General features: G+C 47.9%; 1 protein-coding gene across 1 annotated transcript in view; it reads right to left on the reverse strand.

The window, feature by feature from the left end:
• The window catches only part of LOC146812221 (protein-glutamine gamma-glutamyltransferase E-like), a 300617-nt gene that overhangs the window by 167566 nt on the left and 115260 nt on the right, over window positions 1-17791 (reverse strand). Inside the window, exon 7 of the mRNA XM_085619253.1 lies at window positions 13542-13677. Within this exon, the coding sequence (XP_085475379.1) occupies window positions 13542-13677 (136 nt within the window). The remainder of the gene's footprint in view (window positions 1-13541; window positions 13678-17791) is intronic.

The raw sequence follows: 17791 nt of genomic DNA on the forward strand, positions 1-17791 counted from the left end.
GTTACCACCAGTCACGTGGCCCAAGAGAGTCTGCAGGCACAAAAGGGCTGAGGACAGGAAAATGCTGTCTTTCTAAAAGTGGCATTTAAAACATTGTGATCACAAATCTGACTTTACCATTCAGGAGGCTAATTCATTACAATTTCATAGATGCCAAACATGAACTGAATGCCTGGTGCCAATCAAATGTTAGCACCTATTAAATGTAATAAGGCACCCAATGTTATCCTATTGGACAGGTTGGCCTCACAGTAGTGAAAAAAGAATGTACAGATTTGTCGCTACCATGACATGTAAAACCTAAAAGTACATGTTCAACCTTTCAATTTCAATGCACCCTGCCCTATGGGATACTTAGGGCGTCCTTAGTGGTGGAATATTTGCAGTAAAAGGGGAGTTTAATACTTGGCAAAGGGGTTATAGTGCCAAGTCGAACTGGCAGTTTAAAAGTTTATTCGGGCTGCAAAAGAAGTCCTAGGACATGTGTTAAAGTGTTAGTTATGTGGGTGGCCTAATACGTGCTGCAGGCCCACTAGTAGCAATTAATTTATAGGCCCTGGGTATATTGTATAAAACTTTACAAGGCACTCATAAGTAAATTAAATATGCCAATCAGGAGTAAGTCAATCAACAATGTTATGGGGAGTGCGCATAAGCACTTTAGCACTGGTTAGTACTGGTAAAGTGCTTAGAGTCCTAAGCCCAATAAAAACTAATTTCAGCACAATAGAACCACCCTAATGCTGACAGATGTAACACAGCCTCTTTCAGCCTCTCTCCATCAAGACTTATAATAGCTTCAGGGAGGGTTTTCCTTAGGACTTTGTAATTCGATGCTGAAGACTCAGTTCGCAGCAATAAGGACCTTTAGGGCTCCTTGGGGAAATTTGGTGGACTCCCAGGGTCTGGTACAGAAGTTATTTTCAGGGTTTTCTAATATCTACCCCACAGTATCTTGGGTCTTTCTGGTCTGAGATCTTCCTCTGGTTTTACACGCTTTGAGACACTCGTCTTTTGAGCCTATACGTTCAATTGATGTCAAGACTCTGATGATGAAAGTGTTCTTGCAAGCAGCCATTACTTCAGCCAGGAGGTTGTGTGAACTGTGTGCTTTGTCATGTAAAGCTCCATTCTTTAGGGTATTTGAGGGTAGCATTGTGTGCCTGGGGTTTATTCCTAAAGTGAAATATTTCTTCTATACCCAACAATAGGCCATTTTGCCAGTTTTCTTTACAAATCCTAAGTCTCCTGAATAGATCATTATTCACTTTCTAGATGTGCAGAAGGCAGTCCTGGTGTACCTTTTAAGCGAGAAGTACTTTAGGCATGCCTCTTCCAAAGAGTCATAAACCATCCACCCAGACTCTCAACAGATGGATTTGGTCTTTTAATTTCCTTGGCATACTAGCCTTATGGAGTTCCTTCGACTCTAGGGGGCAGATTTACAAGCCTGTTGTGCCACCCATACGTCACTTTTCCCATGTTAAAAATGATGCAAAAGTGGCGCAAGGGGCTTGTAAATAGGCCCCTAGGTGTACAGGGCAGGTCCACTAGAGGTATGTCTGCTTCACTATCTCAGTGTTGGGGAGCTTTCTTGCCTGAGATTTGTTGAGGGTGGCCACATGTGCAGTTCCGTATACATTTATCAAACACTACAGGGTCTTGCATGGTCCGACAATGGAAGAGGTTTTTGTATCTAAAGTTCTGTCTGATGTGAAGTAGCACTAGTATGAAGTATTACAATAAATCTCTTTTTTGCTATATGCAATTCTACACAGTTGTCCTGGCTTTCTTTTAGCTTGGGTACACTCCAACTATCAAATGGATCTAACCGAGAGAGATTGAGTGTGATACATTGATTACTTAGCAGTAATTGCATTACTCCTAGTCCATCTCATGCTCAAATGTATTACTCCCTCCCCCCACTCCGTGAAACCAGGTCAACGGTATGCTAATAGGCTTGGTGACAAACAGCAAGTGAGGAGGGTGGAGGGTCTTTTGTAGGCTTTGGGAGGAGTGTTACAAAGGTTTTAACAATGTAAGGGATCTAAGCGAGAGATGGACTCAGAATAACACAGTTACCGATAAGTAATCGATAAAGTACTATCAGTTGAACAGGACTGAGTTGTGGGAAGCCTCCTCCAAGCAGTGAATCTATATTGCCTATAGGCATCATGCACTCAGTTATTACTCATTGTGCCATAAGTGTCAACACTCTAAGGCAATTTTTAATTTTTACATTATCCTACATAAATTGGAAAACTACTGTTTTAAAAACCATGGCCTGCACCATCTGTGAGCATCTGTTAGACCTGGCACCTTGGCGTGAGTTTCCCTTCCACTTTTTGATGGTGTGCCTCGATTGTTTTGCTGGTGTTGTCCGCTCAGGGCACGGCGCCACGGCTAATCCGTGCCGCAGTGCAAGTGCTCCCTAAGTAAAGTGTACCTGTAATTGATGTCCCTGATTGGTTTATTGGATTCACTGTCAGTCCCCAGTAAAGTGCACCAGGGGTGCCGGGGCTTGTAAATGCCAATGCTGCTGGTGGGCTTGCAGCGCTGGTTGCGCCACCCACAGAAAGCGGCCTTGTAAAATGTGTCTAGGGTCTGCCACCGTAGACCCTGCGTGCAGTCTGGGACTGTCGCGCTGACTGCGCAAGTGCCCCCACTTGCCAGTCCCAAAACCTTCCCTTAACTACATGTTAGACACCCCTTTGGTAGGCCCAAGGGCAGGGTGCATTGTAGGCATAAGGTAGGACATGCCCTGATGTGTGTGGCATGTCTTAGTAGTAAATTAGAGCCATTTTCGTTTTTCACTATTGAAGGCTACCTGCTCTCCATAGGCCAGAATGGGCTGCTGGAGCCACTACACGCTGTGACCCCAGTGGACTCAGAGAGCATGGTAGAATGTCAAGTTTAGTATGCCTGAACTCAGAATAATAAAATACTTCTTGTAGCCAAGTTTATTTTAATATCCTGGGTTTGTAAATACTACTTTTAGAAAGTTAGTATTTACTGACCTGACCATCTCAGTCCGCCTCTGCTGTGTGTGTGTGTTCTGCCTAGCAACAGTAAGGAGCAGGGTTGGGGAATCCCCAGAGACAGGTTGGCTGCCAGGTGGTGGGTAGAGAGGTGACACCTGGATGGGTGGGAGGAGTACACCTTGACTCTTGAATAGACCTGTGCTCTGCCACCACAAAGCCGGCGCCGCCCCCTGTGGGGCGGCTGATGTCTCTGCCCTGCTGCTGAAAGGAAAGAGCAGAGTCACCATAACAAAGTGCTCCAGAACTGGACTGAGCCAGGCCTAGGCCCCCTGGCGCTAAAGAACAAAAGAATCATGGTATATAAGTAGGAGCCTGGCTCTTAAGAAATCAGAATCCTGTTTACCACAAAGAACCTCTGCCCGACTAGAAGGAGAAGAAGACGCTGGAGGAGCTGGCCTGCTGCTTGCCTTGCTGAGAAAGGAGAGGAAGAGACTTACTGAAAAGACTTTGCTACTTTGTGCTTGAACATTCTCCAAGGGCTTGATCTGAGCTTGCCCCCTGAACTGAACCCCAGGACCAGTGGGTTCTCTGTGCTTTTGCTCGTCCTCCAATTCGAGCCGTGTGTGCATCCCACTGGAAAGAGACTGCGCCCCTCATCGCCCCTCCTAGGGCCGTGACACTCAGAAGCTTGCCTGCCTCAAACCCGTGAGAGCCCCGCTCCGTCCAGAGCCGCTCTCTGTCCCCGGGCCTGGCCGCCTGCATCCCTGTCACCGCCTGCTACTGGAGCGCGCTGACCACGCTGTCACCCCTCCCGCCGGAAGCCGTCCGACGACTGTGATCTACGCCGGGTCATCCAGCTGCACTGACCGTGCCCTGCGACCCCGCTTCGCTATCCCCGGACATCTCAGGCCGCGCCGCCCCCGCTGTGGAGACCCTCCGGCACCGCCGTGCTAAAGGGTCGCTGGCCGCGCCTGCCTACTTGCCCACACCTGCTGATTGAGGACCCAAGAACACTTCCCAAGCTGAGAGTCGCACCGACCTGTGCCGACTCTCCACATCACGAAAGAAGTTTTAGTATCGGGCTCGGGGCCCGCAACGCCTTATTTCCCCGTTCGCCGGAGCCGATCTCTGTGAGTACTGGAACCACAAGTAACATTTGCAAGAGACTACAAGGTCTCCCTTTGAAGCTACGAACAAAGAACATTTGCCTGCTTTACAACCTGGTGGCATAGCGAAAACGTTATTGGTCTTGTGATAAGTCTGCTGAGATATATATACCTATTTTTACATAAAGAAGCGTATTTTTATATATATCCAAGTCTGGTGTCCGTTTCTGGGGGGATTGATGTATTTACTGTGTGTGTGATTGTAAGTGCTTAGCCAACAACGCCTGAGGAATCGCCTTGGCTGCTCACGCCACGCACCTAGAGGGTGAGCAAGGGTCATTCACAAGGGGTTATCCTGCGCCCTGACGTGGAGGAGAGGGTTCCTGCTTGACACAAGGGCAACCTTGCGCCAACCAGAGACCCCCGACTCTAACATTGTTGGCAGCGGGTGGGATTTCGGATTTGCACTTGTAATTTGCATACAGGTAATTATTAATTACCAGATAGTGAGAGCAGACCAAATAACGCAGCCACAGGTTTTCATTTGTTGAACTTTGTTGAGACATCTGCCGTTACTGCAACCATGCCTAGCTCACTCTCCGCTGGGAGAGCACTCTCTGTGATTTCTGGAATAGATGAGGTGGATTGGGAGAGACTGGAAGGCTACACGATGGAGCAATTGAAAGGCTACAGTGTAAAATTCAGAGTCCCCCATGCTGGATTCAAGAGGAAGACCCAGTACACCAAGGCGTTGAGAGCCTGGAAGGAGTCACGAGACCCACGGAATGCGGGGGACATCGTTCCACCCGACAACCTTGAGGAGCCCAGCAGAGTCCGGTCGCCAGAGGAGCTGGCAGACAGGGCAGCAGACAGGGCGCATGCAATGGAGATGGCAAAGTTGGCAGGACAAATGGAAATGGAAAAGCAGAAGTTGGCCCTGGAGGCACAACAACGCCAAATGGATCATGATATCAGATTGAAGGAGTTGGAGCTGAAGGCGAAAAGTTTGGACACCGCTCCTTCTGGTGGCAGCACTCCACCAGTGCAGGTAGAGTCCAAGGTGTACATCCCCAAAGATGTAGTAAAGGAGTATTTTAGAAAGGATGACATAGGGCAGTGGTTTAGAGCCTACGAGGTGGCCATGTCTTCACACCGGGTCCCTGAGAAAGACTGGGGAGCGGGGTTGTGGGGAAGGTTCCTTGCTGAAGGGCGTGACACACTGTTAGATTTACCCTTAGATCTCCAAGCCTCATACCCCCATATGAAGGAAGCTTTAATGAACAGGTATGGGTTAACTCCGGAGCTATATAGACAGCGGTTCAGGGAGACGAAGAAGATCCCTGAGAGTACGTATGTGGAGTATGTGACCTTTTTCTGCAGAGCGCTGGATGGTTGGGTGAAGGGTAGCAAAGTGAATGATTATCAAGGGCTGCTTGATTTAATTGCATGGGAGCACTTGTCCAGTCAATGTTTTCCTGAGCTACGCCAGCACCTGATTGATAGCAAGCTGTCCAACCCGAGGAAGCTTGCTGAGGAGGCGGACCGCTGGCTCAGCACCAGGGTCCACAAGGGTCAAGTGGGAGACTCCGCCAAAGGTGGGCAGGGTCCCCAGCAGAAGAGTGGGGGGGACAGGGGTAAACAGAAGGGGTTCCAAAAAGGCCCCCAAAGTAATTCCCAAGGGAACCAGCAGAAGGGTTCTCAGCCTCCCCCACCCCCGCAGCAGAACGGGGCCCCGACAGGTAGACTTGTTCCAAAGGGGCCCTTCAATTGTTATAGGTGTGGTGACCCGGGTCACATTGCCTCTGATCCTAAGTGTCGCTTGTTTGGTAAGACCGCACCCACTGGTGCTCCACCCCGGCAAGTAGCTAGTGTTAACTTTGGGGAGGAGGTAGCAGTCCAGGAGGGTGGGGGTCCCGGGCAGATGACCCTAGTCTCGCTAGGAGACAGTGAGATGGTCCCCGAAACTTACTTGCCCTCTAACACTAAGAAATATGGGCAAGTAGTGACCATCAATGGAAAGAAGGTTGAGGCTCTTAGAGATACAGGAGCCAGCGTGACCTCGGTGAGGCAACACCTGGTGTCTCAAGAGCAGATTGTACCCAATGCCTACTGTAGGGTTGTCAATGCTGACAACATAGAGAGTCGTTGTCCAATGGCTCAAATTCCCTTTGAGTGGGGGGAGGTCTCTGGTACTCTACAAGTCGCTGTGAGAACTGACATGCCTGTAGACTGTCTGCTAGGGAACGACCTGGAGAGCTCCCCTTGGGAAAAGGTGGAGAAGACCACGCATCTGAGGATGGTGGGTCTACCCGACTGGGCGTGCGTGACCACCCGGTCCATGGCAGCCAGTAGGGGTGTTGAGAGGGTCCTGGAGCCTGAGGGAGAGGTCCAGGAACCGGCCTTAGGGAGAAGGCGCAGGAGGCGCGGGAAACCGGCCCCCAAAGTTCCCACGGCCCAGGAGGAAGTAGACCCGGAGGGGGATGCTCTGGAGCCCACCGGGGAACAGATTGCCGAGCTGGGAGACCTGCCTGAGCTGACCCATTGGCAGCAAGAAGGAGGTCCCTCCAGGGAGGAATTCTGCAGGGAGCAGAAAGAATGCCCTTCTCTCGTGGGTATGCGGCAACAGGCTGCAGACCAGGCCAATGGTGTTCAGGCCAAAACACACTACGTGTACTGGGAGAGTGACCTCCTGTATTCCGAGCCTAAGGCTGCTGAACCTGGGTCAGCCCGTGTGCTGGTGGTACCCCAGAAGTTCAGAACCTTCCTACTGGGGCTGGCTCACGATGTGCCGTTAGCAGGACATTTGGGGATGGACAAGACCTATGACAGGCTTGTCACCCACTTTTACTGGCCCCAAATGCACAAGAATTCAGATTCCTACTGCAGAACCTGTCAGACTTGCCAGGCAAGTGGTAAGAGCGGAGGGAAGCACAAGGCTCCTCTGCAACCTTTCCCTGTGGTCGGTACGCCATTCCAACGAGTGGGTATTGATATTGTGGGGCCTCTGGACCCCAAGACAGCCCTGGGCAACAGGTTCATCCTGGTCTTGGTGGACCATGCCACCCAGTACCCTGAAGCCATCCCTCTGAGGACAGTGACGGCCCCCGTGGTGGGACGGGCACTGATGGGAATTTTCTCCCGAGTGGGATTTCCTCTAGAGGTGGTGAGCGACAGGGGGACCAATTTCATATCCACATATATGAAATCCCTGTGGAAGGAGTGTGGGGTAACTTACAAGTTCACCACTCCTTACCACCCCCAAGGAAATGGGTTGGTTGAGAGATTCAACCGAACCCTCAAAGGCATGATAATGGGCCTGGACGGTCCGATGAGGCGTAAGTGGGACGTCCTCTTGCCATGCCTGCTCTTCGCTTACCGAGAGGTGCCACTGAAGTCTCTAGGATTCAGCCCCTTTGAGCTTCTGTATGGTCACCCGGTAAGAGGACCTCTGAGTTTGGTAAAGGAAGGCTGGGAGCAATCTCCCAGGAAACCTCCCCAGAATGTATATAGTTACATGCTGGCCTTCCGAAACCAGACTCGGCGTTTCAGGCAACTTGCTGAGGCAAATCTGGAAGCCAGCCAGGAGGAGATGAAGCGGTGGTACGACCGGAATGCCACTCTGGTAGAGCTTCAACCTGGACAAAAGGTGTGGGTCTTGGCCCCAGTGGAGCCTTGTGCACTTCAGGATAAGTGGACAGGTCCATTTGAGGTTGTGGAGCGCAAAAGTCCTATCACCTACTTGGTGGACATGCAGTCTCCCAGGAACCCTTTGAGGGTCCTACATGTTAACCGCCTTAAGCCCCACTTAGAGAGGACCGAAGTGGGCATGCTGCTGGCCACTGATGATGGAATAGAAGAGGAGACCGAGCCTCTTCCTGACCTCTTAGTGGCCTCTGAGAAAGATGGGTCAGTGGATGGAGTTAACCTCTCACCCACCCTGACGCCCGAACAACAGGAAGATTGCCGCCACTTACTGGGGCAGTTTTCCGATAGGTTCTCCCTGGTTCCGGGTGTCACAGATTGGTGCGTCCATGATGTGGACACAGGAGACAGCTTACCTGTGAAGCACAAGGCTTACAGGGTAACTGACAGGGTCCGAGCTTGCATCAAGGAGGAGGTCTCCAAAATGCTTGCGCTAGGGGTGGTTGAGTCCTCCAGCAGTCCTTGGTCCAGCCCCGTGGTCTTGGTCCCCAAAGCTGCTGCGCCGGGAGCCACACCTGAACTCCGGTTCTGTGTGGACTACAGAGGACTCAATTCAGTAACGAAGACTGACGCGCACCCCATCCCCAGAGCTGATGAGCTCATTGATCGGCTGGGGGCTGCCCGGTTCCTCAGCACGTTTGATTTAACGTCTCGGTACTGGCAGATCGCCTTGACCGATGGGGCCAAAGAGAGGTCAGCATTCTCTACTCCAGACGGGCACTTCCAGTTCCGAGTCATGCCATTTGGAATGAAGAATGCCCCTGCCACCTTTCAGAGGTTGGTCAACCAGGTACTGGTTGGGCTGGATGCGTTCAGTGCCGCCTACCTGGATGACATCGCAGTGTTCAGTGCCACCTGGCCCGAACACCTGCGCCACCTCTGGGAAGTGTTGATGGCTCTGCGCCGAGCAGGCCTCACGATCAAGGCAAGCAAGTGCCAGATCGGGCAGGGTTCCGTGGTGTACTTGGGACACCAAGTGGGGAGTGGCAAGGTGGCACCCTTGCAACCCAAAATTGAGACCATCCTGGCTTGGGAACCCCCCAAGACGCAGACCGCAGTGAGGGCCTTCCTGGGGCTCACTGGGTACTACAGGAGGTTTGTCAAGGGCTATGGAACGATTGTTGCCCCCTTGACAGAGCTGACTTCCAAGAAGCAGCCCAGGAACGTGATCTGGACTGACACCTGTCAGAAAGCTTTCGACACCCTGAAGACTGCCATGTGCACGGCGCCCGTGCTCTTGGCCCCTGACTTCTCCAAGGAATTCCTAGTGCAGACAGACGCTTCAGAGCATGGTGTAGGGGCTGTTCTCTCACAGATGACTGAGGAGGGCTGGGACCAACCCGTAGCCTTCATCAGTAGGAGGTTACTGCCACGGGAAAGTAGGTGGAGTGCAATTGAGCGAGAAGCATTTGCTGTGGTCTGGGCGCTGAAGAAGCTAAGACCCTACTTGTTTGGGTCTCACTTCCGGGTTCAGACGGACCACAGGCCCCTCAGATGGTTGATGCAAATGAGGGGTGAGAACCCGAAGCTGTTGAGGTGGTCCATCTCCCTACAGGGTATGGACTTTACGGTGGAACACCGTCCTGGTACAGATCACGCCAACGCTGACGGTCTGTCCAGGTATTTCCGCCTTAGTGAGGAGGAACCCCCTGGGCAAGGGTAGTTCTCCCCACATTTCAGCTGGAGGGGACACGTGTTAGACCTGGCACCTTGGCGTGAGTTTCCCTTCCACTTTTTGATGGTGTGCCTCGATTGTTTTGCTGGTGTTGTCCGCTCAGGGCACGGCGCCACGGCTAATCCGTGCCGCAGTGCAAGTGCTCCCTAAGTAAAGTGTACCTGTAATTGATGTCCCAGATTGGTTTATTGGATTCACTGTCAGTCCCCAGTAAAGTGCACCAGGGGTGCCAGAGCTTGTGAATGCCAATGCTGCTGGTGGGCTTGCAGCGCTGGTTGCGCCACCCACAGAAAGCGGCTTTGTAAGATGTGTCTAGGGTCTGCCACCGCAGACCCTGCGTGCAGTCTGGGACTGTCGCGCTGACTGCGCAAGTGCCCCCACTTGCCAGTCCCTAAACCTTCCCTTACCTACATATTAGCCACCCCTCTGGTAGGCCCACGGGCAGGGTGCATTGTAGGCATAAGGTAGGACATGCCCTGATGTGTGGGGCATGTCTTAGTAGTGAATTACAGCCCTTTTCGTTTTTCACTATTGAAGGCTACCTGCTCTCCATAGGCCAGAATGGGCTGCTGGAGTCGCTACACGCTGTGACCCCAGTGGACTCATAGAGCATGGTAGAATGTCAAGTTTAGTATGCCTGAACTCAGAATAATAAAATACTTCTTGTAGCCAAGTTTATTTTAATATCCTGGGTTTGTAAATACTACTTTTAGAAAGTTAGTATTTACTGACCTGACCATCTCAGTCCGCCTCTGCTGTGTGTGTGTGTGTGTTCTGCCTAGCAACAGTAAGGAGCAGGGTTGGGGAATCCCCAGAGACAGGTTGGCTGCCAGGTGGTGGGTAGAGAGGTGACACCTGGATGGGTGGGAGGAGTACATCTTGACTCTTGAATAGACCTGTGCTCTGCCACCACAAAGCCGGCGCCGCCCCCTGTGGGGCGGCTGATGTCTCTGCCCTGCTGCTGAAAGGAAAGAGCAGAGTCACCATAACAAAGTGCTCCAGAACTGGACTGAGCCAGGCCTAGGCCCCCTGGCGCTAAAGAACAAAAGAATCATGGTATATAAGGAGGAGCCTGGCTCCTAAGAAATCAGAATCCTGTTTACCACAAAGAACCTCTGCCCGACTAGAAGGAGAAGAAGACGCTGGAGGAGCTGGCCTGCTGCTTGCCTTGCTGAGAAAGGAGAGGAAGAGACTTACTGAAAAGACTTTGCTACTTTGTGCTTGAACATTCTCCAAGGGCTTGATCTGAGCTTGCCCCCTGAACTGAACCCCAGGACCAGTGGGTTCTCTGTGCTTTGGTTCGTCCTCCAATTCAAGCCGTGTGTGCATCCCACTGGAAAGAGACTGCGCCCCTCATCGCCCCTCCTAGGGCCGTGACACTCAGAAGCTTGCCTGCCTCAAACCCGTGAGAGCCCCGCTCCGTCCAGAGCCGCTCTCTGTCCCCGGGCCTGGCCGCCTGCATCCCTGTCACCGCCTGCTACTGGAGCGCGCTGACCGCGCTGTCACCCCTCCCGCCGGAAGCCGTCCGACGACTGTGATCTACGCCGGGTCATCCAGCTGCACTGACCGTGCCCTGCGACCCCGCTTCGCTATCCCCGGACATCTCAGGCCGCGCCGCCCCCGCTGTGGAGACCCTCCGGCACCGCCGTGCTAAAGGGTCGCTGGCCGCGCCTGCCTACTTGCCCACACCTGCTGATTGAGGACCCAAGAACACTTCCCAAGCTGAGAGTCGCACCGACCTGTGCCGACTCTCCACATCACGAAAGAAGTTCCAGTATCGGGCTCGGGGCCCGCAACGCCTTATTTCCCCGTTCGCCGGAGCCGATCTCTGTGAGTACTGGAACCACAAGTAACATTTGCAAGAGACTACAAGGTCTCCCTTTGAAGCTACGAACAAAGAACATTTGCCTGCTTTACAACCTGGTAGCATAGCGAAAACGTTATTGGTCTTGTGATAAGTCTGCTGAGATATATATACCTATTTTTACATAAAGAAGCGTATTTTTATATATATCCAAGTCTGGTGTCCGTTTCTGGGGGGATTGATGTATTTACTGTGTGTGTGATTGTAAGTGCTTAGCCAACAACGCCTGAGGAATCGCCTTGGCTGCTCACGCCACGCACCTAGAGGGTGAGCAAGGGTCATTCACAAGGGGTTATCCTGCGCCCTGACGTGGAGGAGAGGGTTCCTGCTTGACACAAGGGCAACCTTGCGCCAACCAGAGACCCCCGACTCTAACAGCATCCTAGAGCAAACATCTGTTCTCCACTTGCAGTGGCATCTCTGGATATTATACAGGAATGGTGAGGGCTAGGGCTGAACATAGCTGTTGTCCTTCTAGGCCTGATCCTTGAATATGGTCTGAAATCTGCAGTTGCAGGTTTCATGCCTCTTAAAGATGCAGACCTCTGAATATTTCAAATTGACAAAATCTTTCCAGATTTCCCCTGAAACACAGCTTTCCTGGTGCAATCCTGAAAAGATTTTTTTTAATCCTTTGATTCCAAGTGAAAATATACACTCATATGCTAATTTGTTCATATGAAAACACACATACTAAATTATCTTTTTTTTAAACTGGACAAATATTTTTCCTTGGTGAGCAACACCTTTCCCTACTCTTCCACTAAGCTCTTCTGGAGTCCTGCTAGGGAGTACAAAGGTACCCTTGTAGTTATGCATAGCATCATGCATTTACATAACATACTAACACAGCATAACACAATGTAACATTTAAATGCTGTGTTAAGAGTGGTCCTCAAAGATCCATAGAACCAGAAGAATTTCTCTGTTGTCTAAGCATAATCCTTTATGATTGCCCCCTAGCATTTAGCTGTGATGTATGTGATATTAGGCAAATTTACAAAGTCAGCCAGGACTGTTATCTAGGGCTGGTTAATGCAAAGACATTACAAACTGAGATATAACCCAATAGCTCTGTATTTCTTGCATTGATTTGCCATGATTACGACACCATGCAGATTTTTTTAGCGGAATGAGCTAGAAACCTGTGCGAGATGTGTAACCTGGGGGTATGTCCATTCTTGAGGTATGAGTCTAGAAGGTTTGTCAAGCGAAGATCCTTCATGAACATTGAGGGGCCAAAGCCTGGAACTATATATTAGGTCCACCATGACAGCCAGATCGGCTGTTGAGGTTTGAGCATCCAAATTGAATGTTACCCGAGCAATGGTTAGAAAGTCTAAAATTGGACCCATGCAAATTTTTGTCAGCAAATGCACCAGTGCTTTATTTGTAAAACAATAAGTACAGGACCCACATTTTTTTCAGAAACCCTCCGGCGTGGCTGCCAAATGTCAGATTTACCAAATACCAAGGAATTATAGTCTTTATTTCATCTCAAGCTTCTTCATCCACCAACATACTCTCCCTGCCTTTAGCTCACTCTTGAAAGTTCTTCTTCATCCTTGTTTTCTCCCTTTGTCACTATTTTTCTGCCTTTCAATTCTTCCTTCTCTCACTTGTTCCATGTCAAAATCAGATGGTTAAATATAAGTCCCGGCCCCCCCCCAAAAAGGCCCTTATCAACAGCCTACCCTGATAGTGAGAAAGCAAGTAGAAACGTTGCAGACAATTGTTTGCACCAGGTTGAATGACAAAGGTCAGTTAAGAGCTGTCACAGTTTCTTCCTGATGGACTGAAACATTTCATGGAATTATTATAAACAGAATGCTCATGGTCATCAGTTCACCAAAAGTCCAAGTGTAGTGAAATCAACAGCAATCACCAATGATGTATTAAGGTTGGCCATATGTCACACCTTTAGCCTCTCAGAATCTTACTGTTCATTAACACAAAGTTAAAAAAAATATATAACCCTTAGACCCCTCTTCAAATTCTCTTCCTGCAGCTGCCAACGTCACAGCTGATTTCAGGGGCAGCAGCGGCAGCGCCAAAGGTAGTAGCGGCTGCCCCTGTTTGCCCCTTAGGCACCTAGAAACCTGAAAAATCTGAACAAATTAACATTTACGAGGTTCTAAAGTTCCTCTTTTTGGGGTAGCTACAACGCAATGAGATATCATTCTTAATAGTTCTAGTGAAGAGTATTAGCTTACCATACGCTGTCCCCGCTTTTTTTCAGAACTGTTCCTGAAATGTCGTAATATTCTTGGACGCGCAGATTTCCTTCGGCGTCATGGGCGGAGACAAAGTTTGTCACTGGACGGTTTGGAATCCCTAAGCAGCGCAGAACTAAAAAAGAAAAACAGTTACTTTAGTACATTCATACATGGTTAATTTAAAACTGCAAAAGCCAAATATATGTGTGAGTATATGCATGAAAAGGCTATCACCAAGCTGGGTCCTCTAAACCTATAATAATATTGCATCTGTTAAATTGCCTACAACTACATCACTAGGTACCATTCTTAATTGAAAGTCTTCTTAACTGGACTTATCTTGCAATCTAGTCATTAGGTGAATGTAGTGGATGCAGTATTTTGACATACAATTTAATAAATGCGATATATTGGGGGGGAATATCTCCCTGATATTTCCCATTCGACAGGATTTCATTTTTGCAGGAGTTTTTCCTCCAGATGGAACCACATCAACAGGAAATATGATGATGGTCATGCTTCACCACGAACATTGTGTGTGCTCTTGTGCAATCCTTGGAATTCATGGAAGAAGCAAAAAGACATTGCTCAGTGTCATCATCATAATCTCTTTGCAATTTTATAGATGAAATCACAAAAGACAAAACATTTCATTTAAAAACAACATATAGAATATCAGTATCATAGTTATTCATATTTTAAAACTCCCACCAGAAAACGCGCAAGAAAAAAGCAGGTAAAAGTTCAATTTAACAGCTGTAAAAAAGGTAAGGCTGGCCTAACTTGGCTAAAATTAAGCGGTGATAAAATCGGGCGTATAACATTGTGGCGCAGGTAACTATATTTTGGGCAAAACATAACCACATATATTGTGTCATTAATCGAGATGTTATCGCAGTTGCATGGGCGCAGGTGTGAGTATTTGAAACAACCCCGATTAAAAGGGACAAGTCGATTAAATAAGTTTAACCTAAAATAGGTCAACAATCGGCGTTGATGGCAAGGTATGTCCTAGGTCAGAAAGGTTCAATGTTCCTGACTGTTTTCACCAACAGCACGTGTCGCATAGATTGTTTTGTTAGAGCGAAATCTTCGCGTTCTGACCTGAACTTGTCCATAAGTGCCGATTCAACCCATTTTCCATCAGCACAGGTTATGCTTGTGAAGTTAACAAACATATCTGGCCTCCCTATAGCCCGCTAACTCCGTGCCACATACTCCAACCATGGGATCTGTAGGGTTCTATCTAATTGTAAGCTGTCTTGCAAGATTAATCTACCAAAACCCAACTCAGCCTTTGTCCAGATCGAGTTCCAGAGTTTTAATAGATTAAGTCGAAGCCGCTCAGCTAAGTAATCCATACCTACTTCTTCGTGGACTATTTCATAGGGTGTGCTTTGGCAAACGCCCAGGAGACTCCTTAAAAACGTATTTTCTGCCACTTGAAGTGGAGCAACCTGGCTGTATCCCCAGATTCCGCTGCCATAACACACTAAGGGGATGCATTTAGCCTTATAAATCTCCAGAGCCGATTAGATGTGAATGCGCCCCAGTCAACAGGAAAAATCCCTGACACCAAATATAGCCCTGCTAAAAGAGGAAAGATTTTGATTAATGAGCGAGTGCCAATTAAGATATGAATCCAGTTGAATCACTAGATACTTGTACTTATCCGCCCTTGCTCAGTGGCTAGGAAAGTCCTACAGCTTTAAATAAAAACTGATTAGATATATTGCACTCATACAGGTTTCCTTCAAGACTGTCTTGAATGATTCATGTGACTTAATGCCCGTCATTGGATAGCATCATACAAACAACTAGATTTTTAAGGAAATCAAAATGACTAGAATAAGGCTGGTGAATGTTGTGTGCTGATACACAGTTTATTTGATGTTCAAATGAACATCTGTTTGTGCTTTCAACACAATAAGGGTCAGGAGAAAGGACTTTTTTTTCCTTTTGGGGCTGTATATCTCACAATATTTTTTTCGTAAATGCACTACAATAAGGTACGACCTCTGCACTGAAGCTACACCCATTCTTTGTTCGTCTTCTCAGATTTGCTTTTATAAAACAATTGTTTATTAAATATTTAATCATACAAGTAAGGATCAAGCATAGAAGATGATACGGAAAACAAATATCTCCCAAACACGTTTTAACCAAATGTCAATTCCTAACTATCCTTAAAAAAGAAATCCCAAGCATGATAAATATGGGGGAGGACCGAAAGGTAAATAAAGAGAGGGAAGGGTCCGGGGTAAGTAGTGGATAAGTGGTATGACAATAAAAGTTGGGAGAAGTGGAAAAATAATTGCTTCATTAACACCAGAAAATTAAAAGAACATGGTCACATGTTTGGTATATTCATAAGCATAAAGCATACAGTGTGTGAAGGCACTGGATAAGCACCACTCATTGGTATGTCCTCCAGTCATCGGGGAGGATTCGACCAAGACAGGTTGGACATTATTCGGAGAAAAGACCCCGAATGCATGTACAAATGTGACCATAGTTCTGCATTCTGAAAATCAGTTCCACAATTGGCCATGAGCATCATTTCTGGCATCCAGGTCAAATGGCTCGGAGGATCAGTTGAGTTCTTTTATCTGAGGTGCCCCTGTTGGCCACCATCAAAGACATGGCCTTCCATCTCCTCCAGTAGTTTGTTAGGTTATTGATATAAGAGCAGAGCAAAGGAAGGTGATGGGTAGGGAGTCAGGGTCACTGCTTTCTTACATTTTGTACACGTGCATGAGTTAACATCCCCATCACTAAGAGTATTAGATGAGTCCCTTCGACAGAAGGCTTAATGGTGTCCAGTCCCAGTTGTGTAAGATAAGTAGGATATCCTGTTTTCATTGTATTCCAAACCTTTTGAAATCAGGGCCTGTCAGTGTTTATTCAGCTGCCTGACCCCAAAATAAATAAAAACTGTATATTCCAGTGTTTACAAAATACATTTTTTTGCAGCAATTGTTATAAAGCTAATACATTTATTTTAAAGGGAAAGTAATGCGGAGTTTGTAATGTCTTTCCATTGGTAGAGTGGTCCACGGACTTATGTTAGACTGTTTTAAGCACAGAAAATCTGTTATTGCACTCTCACTCACACTTACTTACCCTCTCACTCATCTCACTTTTTTGTCTGGTACCACAATCTGTAAAGATGGACTTTTTTCAGTGTGCAGAGAGATGATTTACAAAACAGTTTTGTGTCCCCCTAAACATTTCTACAATCCGAAGCAGTCTTTGGTCCTGAAAGACTATGCATTTGTGCACTGTATAATTAGAATCATAGATATATTCTTGAAGATGAACATATTTTCATGTCATACTTTGTAAAGTTGCTACCTTATTCACATCCCAGTTGCTGTGAAAGGGGACTCCTATATTTAGGCCATTCAAGCTCTGTCATTAGTGGAATGAATAAATAAAACACAGAAGAATTTCGGAACTCATGCACCACACCTTTTAATGGCCAATGGCTATGTAATGAAAAGATTAAGTAAAGAAATGAACACACATTTTTCCTTATATCATACAATAGCTGAAGGGCTATTGAATATGTTTTAAAAGGTGGAAGGAAGCATCATTTGAATACATATTGATTTGGTAAAAGCCAAAATAACTGTTTACTAAAACTATGGAAAGATAAAAAGAACTATAGGGCATATTTACAAGCCCTCACTGTCACATGAGAGTCACTTTTTTTAAGCTCTGGGGGCGCAGCGCCATTTTTCAAATTTACAAGATGGTGCTAAGCCACTTTGCGTGGCTTAACGCCACCTTGTAAATATGCCCCTTTCCACTGCAGCCCACTGCAGCAAAGGGGCGTGCAGTGGGTGTTCCTGTGGGCATTCCGTCATAACACCCGTTGCTTTTTGAGTCTGCCCCAGATTTACAACTAGCCAGTCGTTAGTATGGTGATACAAGGAGAAATCATTCTCCAGCACACGTAGAAGGTGCAAATCGCCATTATTGATTGTTTATTTATAGGAAGGTATTCCTTTCTGCACATAAACAATCATCCCTGCAGTGCATGCACCCTTGCAACATGGCAGCAGGGTGTCTGCATTGGCGCTAGGCAGCTTTTTTTGTGCCAGTGGAAACACAGGAGTGTGCTGTATTATTGTGAATCCGGTGCATTCCTCCATTTTCAAAATAATGGAGCGCGGCACTGCCAAATTTGGTGCAGCTCTGAGCTCCGACTTTTTCTTATAAATATGCCCCTTACTTTTCAAAAG

The sequence above is a fragment of the Triturus cristatus genome, chromosome 7 (genome assembly GCF_964204655.1).
Source record: "Triturus cristatus chromosome 7, aTriCri1.1, whole genome shotgun sequence".
In the NCBI taxonomy this organism is placed as follows: domain Eukaryota; kingdom Metazoa; phylum Chordata; class Amphibia; order Caudata; family Salamandridae; genus Triturus; species Triturus cristatus.